The 7,163-nt window shown below is 36.3% G+C and overlaps 1 protein-coding gene across 1 annotated transcript; it reads left to right on the top strand.

The window, feature by feature from the left end:
* Positions 1-528: 528 nt before the first annotated feature.
* On the top strand, positions 529-6,904 carry LOC110920821 (protein ESMERALDA 1). Its single transcript, XM_022165020.2, has 10 exons — positions 529-1,211; positions 2,537-2,603; positions 2,750-2,817; positions 3,280-3,368; positions 3,455-3,652; positions 3,737-3,941; positions 4,755-4,922; positions 5,431-5,598; positions 5,682-5,872; positions 6,329-6,904. Exons 1-10 carry the CDS (start codon positions 834-836, stop codon positions 6,489-6,491), a joined length of 1,695 nt encoding a protein of 564 aa, XP_022020712.1. The 5' UTR covers positions 529-833; the 3' UTR covers positions 6,492-6,904.
* The last annotated feature ends 259 nt before the right edge of the window (positions 6,905-7,163 follow it).

Here is a 7,163-nt window from a genome sequence, read left to right as displayed (position 1 = left end):
ATGTTTCATCTATGATTATAGTTTAAATAGGATCCAATCAATTCCATTTTTACGAGGAGTTACGACTATATGTTTAGCCGATAAAACTAAACCGACAACTTAATCATTCCGGTTCATAACAACAACACGGACTAACGTTTTTCAAGATTAAAGTCTTATAAAATTAATCAACTAGATTTAAAAGACATATCTCTTTATTGACACACATCTTCATCACCATACTCAAAAATCCAATCAATAACAAAGTTACGAGGAATAGAGAAACTGCTTTCCGATAAGAATAAATAGACAGCTTCCAGTAACAAACCTTACATCTACTTCATAGGAATAGAGAGAATGCTTTCGATAAGACCCCCTACTCCATCTATACACACATCAATATATCTATAAGGTTATCAATCAATAATCAATAAAGATTTGTATAAAAGTCTATTAAAAAAGAAAATTTTAGATAAGTCTTAAAAAATTAAAATATATTGGGATATAAAAAGATTATTATGATACTAATCTATAGACTTATACATAGGAAAGTCAGCCAGCTAGTCAATAACACAACACAAGGAGCAAACCACGCTTCTCCCACACGTCAACTCCAGTCGCCGTCGTCACTCCGCCACTTCCTCCGCCGTGCACGTGCACTCCACCACACCCTCACTCTTCGAATCTTCCTCCCTCTCTCTCTCTCTCTTCACACACATTACATTCTCTGCTACACACATCACACACACACACCTCTCTCCTCTCTCTCTCTCTCTCTCTTTCTACATCTACATCTCCGGCGTACACTTCGCCGCAAAACCTACCGCCGTATAATGTAATTTCTCCTCGCGCAAATGCACGCCAAAAACCGCCTCCCTGGCAGCGGACACAACACACCGTCGCCGCCGGCCTCTCCGCTCCGATCTCCTCGCCTCCGGCATCCTCGCGCCGGAAAATCCGCCGGAAAATTCGCTCTCAACGTCTCCAACCGCTCCGTCGCACAGCGTGTCGCCTGGATCGTACTATCGGTTCTGTTACGTCGCCAAGGGGTGTTTCTGTTCGCGCCGCTGCTGTATATCTCCGGTATGCTGTTTTATATGGGAACGGTGTCGTTTGATGTTGTTCCGGATGTTATTAAGGTCCGGAAGGCTCCTGGTTCGGTGTATCGGAGTCCGGTGCTTTACGCGAAGCTCCGGCATGAGATGGATGCTGATAATTCGTCGTCTGATGCGGTTAGTTGTTTCTGAAGTTTGACCTAATTTGATCTAATTTGACCTAAATTGATCTGATCTGATTTTTGAGTTATTGGAACTTAGTTAAGTGATTGTTTAGTTAATTAGGTTTTAGGTTATAAGAGTGATTAGAATATTATACACATGCATTGATTAGATCTTTGCCAGTAGTAAGTTTGAATTTAGTTGTATTGATGTTACTTTGGTAAGTTGAAATTATGGTTCATGATAGTTTGAATTAAAAAATTGTATAGTTTGTTTGTTGGTTGATGGTTGATGGTTGACAATAGGTGTAGACACTGTTGTAAAATCGAGATTAATCACCGATTAATCGGAAAACGGTGGTTCATCAATTGAAGTTCAGTTAGTCGGACTCGTTAATCGGTAGTCGGTCAAGGTCGGACCAAATCGGTCTACATCGGATGTGATAGATATGCAGTGACTGAATGTGAGAGATTAGATAGATGTGATAAGTTTTATGTGCTATTGATCAGATCCTTGTGAGCTGTAAGTTTGTATTCAGCTGTATTGATGTTGAATGACTATTGGTGATTTGAAATTATGGTTCATAGTAGTTTGAATGAGAAGTTTCTATAGTTTGTTGGTTGGTTGAGGGTTGACAGTAGGTGTAGAAAAGTAATGACAGCTATGGGAGATTGCGAGTTTACAGTTTCCTTTAGATTTAGTGAGATGCTAATGAAAATGATATATCCTAATATCTGCTATATTTAAACTGGAACAAGGAACTTGATATGTATATATATCTAGATATATTGATGTGAAAATGCCAAGTTGACAATTTGCATCAGTAGTGTTCATGTTGTCAAAGTCTAAGTAGGTGGTAATGGTATATCAATTATCCGTATATCATGGTCAATTTGAATCCATCTTTACAAATTGGACATCGTATATAATAACTTTGTAGGTATTTGTAGGTATTAGTGGTTACTTTGATAACACAAATATAGGTCTCATTAGAGCGGGATAGTAAATATGGCTTAGTTAAGATATTAACACTTTGTTAATCTTTTTTCTATTTGGAACTTGTAACAAAAGGAATTTAAATTCCTTCGTAAATTCAAATGAGGATTTCAAACAAGTATTAATGATTTCAATTGATCGTATATCCATGTCTAACATCAATAAGATTGTGGACCACACGGGATTTTAATACTTTTTTTTCCAGGAAATTGTTTTCGTTTTATTGTTTTTGTGCAAAGTAATCAAGTATGGACCATTGAATATTTAAAGGCATATGCTCCGTATTAATTGAACATGTCATTTACAAATAAGGCGTTTGATTTATAACACAAAATTTGATGTAGATGTCAACTATATGGAAACATGCTAAAGGTGGAGACTGGAGGCCTTGTATAAACAAGTTTTCCGGAGGTACGAACACCATTCCAGCTTTGAAACATGACAGACTGTTTGATCATTTGATGTTAATTGTTGATTTTTAACCGTTGAGTATCTTACTTTACAAGGGTTTGAAATGCCTTTTTTAAACAAAAATCGTGTCTCTGTTTCTTAACCAGGCTTGCCAGAATCAAATGGCTACATATATGTTGAGGCAAATGGTGGCTTGAATCAGCAAAGGACATCGGTAATTTAATTTTTTTTAAAGTAAAATGCCATTTTCGTCCCTGAGGTTTGTCCAGTATTGCGACTTTATTCTAAAGGTTTGTTTTTTCGCATCTGGATCCAAAAGGTTTGAAATCTTGCCACTTTCATCTGGCTCGTTGACTCCATCCATTTTTCTCCGTTAAGTCAGGGGTATTTTCGTCTTTTTTGTTAACTTAAAGGGCAATTCGGTCTTTGTCACTTTATGTACATTATTATTCTAAATGCTTGTACATAAATTGAAAAAGACTGAATTGCTCTTTATGTTAACAAAAAAGATGGAAATACCATTTACTTAACGGAGAAAAATGGATGGAGTTAACAAGCCGGATGAAAATGGCAAGATTTCAAACCTCAGGGACGAAAATGGCAGTTTACTCTACTTTTTATATCAATTTACTCTATTAATTTAAAAAAATAACTCACATTACCCTTCCATCTCTAGATTTGCAATGCGGTTGCTGTGGCGGGCTATCTTAACGCAACACTTGTCATTCCGAATTTTCATTTTCATAGCATCTGGAGAGATCCTAGGTTTGTGGACATGAGATCCTTAACTATTAACTATACGTTGAATAGTTATTGTAGAATCTTGAATTATGCCTGCTTTGTTATTGCAGCAAATTTAGTGACATATACGATGAAGAGTTTTTTGTTAAAACATTGGAAAACGATGTACGTATTGTTGACTCAGTACCTGGATACCTAATGGAAAGATTTGATTACAATTTGACCAATGTATTCAACTTTAGAATAAAGGCCTGGGCTCCCATTCAGTACTACAAAGATACTGTTCTTCCTAGACTTCTTGAGGAAAAGTAAGTTTATGACGTTATTCCTTATTATTGACTTCACTAACAAATGTTGATTTCTTTTTAATTCTTTTATTCCTTATTATTCAGATTCATAAGGATTTCTCCATTTGCAAATCGATTGTCATTTGATGCACCCCCTGAAGTCCAACGGCTTCGTTGTTTGGCAAACTATGAAGCGTTACGGTTTTCAAATCCTTTATTAACGATGGGAGAAACACTAGTTTCAAGAATGAAAGAAAAAAGTGCCAAGCATGGTGGAAAGTACATTTCCGTTCATTTACGGTTTGAGGAGGTGCGTAGTCAATTCCTTCATATATATCATAGTGAAAACTGTCTTTAACAACCCTTTTAAACAGGCATCCCGCTGCAAACGAACCAAACGAACATGAACAAGACCTTGTTCGTGTTCGTTTGTTAAGAAATATGTGTTCACGAACTGTTCCTGAACACTTACCAAACCAGATTTTATGTTTGTGTTCGTTTGTAAGGAAATGAACTTGTTCGTGTTCGTTTATATTTGTTAATTTTAGGCAACGAACGAAAACGAACGTTGATGAACACAAATAAGCACAAACTAATGATCATGAACACAAATGGAAACAAACGAACACAAACAAGTGTTCATAAACAAAATATATAATACACTCACACTTGTTAAATATTTAATTTGTCGGAATTTTGAAGAAGTTAAATAAAATATAAAAACTAAAAACACTGATGAACTATCAAACATAATCGAACACAAACGAAAACGTTACCGAACGTTCACAAACATAAATGAACGAACACGGTCTCTGTTCATGTTCGTTCATTTAACTAAACGAATGGAAGTTCTTGTTTTCTGTTCGTTTGTTTAATAAACGAATGAACACAAACGAACTTTCCACCGAACGGTTCACGACCTGTTCGCCGAACTTTTGGTTCGTTTGCAGCCTTAGGCAACCGTTATAGGGGGGCATGAGTGCTACAAGTTCCGATTATAGGAATGATATGTATAATTTAAAAAACGTTAGGGCTGGAACTCATAATTTCGTATAAACCTCAAGGACGGTTTATGTAGCTTATACTTTTATATTCGATTAATATGTAACCAAAATGTTTACAGGACATGGTTGCTTTCTCTTGTTGTGTATATGACGGTGGATCAAAAGAACGTGAAGATATGATAGCTGCTAGGGAGCGGGGGTGGAAAGGTAAATTTACAAAGCCCGGTAGAGTTCTTCGACCCGGAGCTAATAGAGTAAATGGAAAATGCCCCCTCACACCTCTAGAGGTAAGGTTTATATATTTATTTATTTATAATTCTGTTCTATATGTTTATTAATTGGAAATGAAATTTCCAAAAAAATAAAAAAAGTAAAAGGCCATTTTCGTCCCTGAGGTTTGGCCAGTTTTGCAATTTTCATCCGAAGGTTTGTTTTTCCGCATCTGGATCCAAAAGGTTTAAGATCTTTGCCATTTTCATCCGGCTCGTTAACTCCATCCATTTTTTTTCTGTTAAAACAGGGGTATTTTCGTCTTTTTTTTTTTAACTTAAAGGGCCATTTGGTCTTTTGAATACGTGTACATTATGCTAAATGCTTGTACATAAAGTGAAAAAGGTCGAATTGCCCTTTAAGTTAACAAACTTTGATGACATGTTTGACTCATTTGACCTGTTTCTCTTTTAGCTATTTTTTATTTTTTTTACTCATTTGACACACAAGAGATGAAATATAACCTGAACTTGCCTGTTTTCTTCTAAGTTTGACCCATTTGACCCGTAACATATTTTATATCAGGTGGGGTTGATGCTTAGAGGAATGGGTTTCGATAACGATACATCTATATTTCTAGCTTCCGGAAGAATATACGATTCCGAGAGACACATGGCTCCACTTCTAGAAATGTTTCCTCTTTTACAAACGAAAGAAATGCTCGCGTCTCCCGAGGAACTAGCTCCATTTAAGGTTTGACCAGATTCCTCTACTCTTTAAGGTTTGACCATTTTAAGGTTCGGTTAGCTAATAGCCAACTCGTTTTCCGCTTGTAGAACTATTCTTCGAGAATGGCTGCTATAGATTACACCGTATGTCTCCACAGTGAAGTTTTTGTTACAACGCAAGGTGGAAACTTTCCACATTTCTTGTTGGGCCACAGACGATATTTGTTTAATGGGCATTCCAAGACAATCAGGCCCGATAAGCGCAAGTTAGCAGTATATTTCGATAATCTAAAAATCGGGTATGATTTCTAGTTTCCTACATATACATTATATATAGATAGAAAAGTACACGGATGGTCCCTGTGGTTTACCAAAATTTGGATTTGGTCCCTAGCTTTCCAAAAGTACATGGATGGTCCCTGTGGCTTGCACTTTGTAACGCATTTAGTCCCCAACCAACAAATCTAAAGGTTTCAGCAGGTCCAAGTTAGGGACTAAACGCATTACAAAGTGCAAACCATAGGGACTATCCATGTACTTTCGGAAAAAAAGCTGGGGACTAAATGTGTTACAAAGTAAAGGGCCATACGTGTACTTTTGAAAAGCTAGGGACCAAATCCAAAATTTTGGTAAACCACAGGGACCACCCATGTACTGTACTCTTATATTATATATGCTGAGCTTCTCATTACTTATGAAGTTCTGTATAATGTTTTATTATTTCACTTCATAATATTTATAATTGTTTGTTTCAGCTGGAAAACATTCAAAAGGCACATGTTAAGCATGCGGGCCCATAGCGATTCGAAAGGAATTGAACTAAAACGACCAAACGACTCGATATATTCGTTCCCATGTCCAAATTGCATGTGCCATACAAACAAAACCGAAGATTCAAAAACCACATCCACAGCATGATTCGACAAGTCAACCAAAGTCAAACGCGTTTCCCTGATGTGGTTTGCGGTTCTCGGGTGCACATTTTGCGAGCTAACATTGAAAATTCTTTATTTTTTCCTCAGAAGCTTGACTAATCAGCATTTGGAGCGTCGTAGCTTCAACAAAGATCAAGAAAGATGAAAATTGATTGATTACATTAATTAGAAAGAAAAAAAGTAATCGTTTTGATTACGTTCTATGGTCTTTGCGGAGACGCTGTATTGGGCAAGCTGAATTGCAAATATGTTTAACCTGGTTGATGATTCTAGTTTTTTTTTGTGTACAATAGAGTAAATTTGATTTTCGGGTACATCAAAATGTTTTGTCACAAATTTTGGGAGCCTCATTTTTGGGATCCCTTGTTGAATTCAATGCAATTATTTTCTTCTCTAGTGTTTTAAAATTTTGGTCATGATTTGTTGTTTTAAGTATGAGATCATGTTATAACTCACCTGGAAGGTTGGAACACAACTTGTTTAGAATTGGTTATAGAGTGCGGATTTTTTCAAGATTTATTGGAAATAACATTCGACGTTAAACCTACGCTAGATGATTTTGTAATCGCATAATCTTGTGTCTCACGATCATTATGTGAAAGTGTTCAGGCAAACCTCTAAAATCGATTTTGTATTAGATTCTGGCAATTTTAAA

This window comes from Helianthus annuus, chromosome 17 (assembly GCF_002127325.2).
Source record: "Helianthus annuus cultivar XRQ/B chromosome 17, HanXRQr2.0-SUNRISE, whole genome shotgun sequence".
NCBI lineage: Eukaryota > Viridiplantae > Streptophyta > Magnoliopsida > Asterales > Asteraceae > Helianthus > Helianthus annuus.
Note: the sequence above shows the minus strand (reverse complement) of the source record. Positions and strands in the feature narration are given on the sequence as shown.

Bases quoted from the DNA above. Each gene is read 5' to 3' on its own strand.
- LOC110920821 (XM_022165020.2), top strand. From the start codon at position 834: ATGCACGCCAAAAACCGCCTCCCTGGCAGCGGACACAACACACCGTCG. The intron at 3,653-3,736 runs GTAAGTTTATGA...CTTATTATTCAG, and splicing joins CCTAGACTTCTTGAGGAAAA to ATTCATAAGGATTTCTCCAT. The intron at 3,942-4,754 runs GTGCGTAGTCAA...AAATGTTTACAG, and splicing joins TTCATTTACGGTTTGAGGAG to GACATGGTTGCTTTCTCTTG.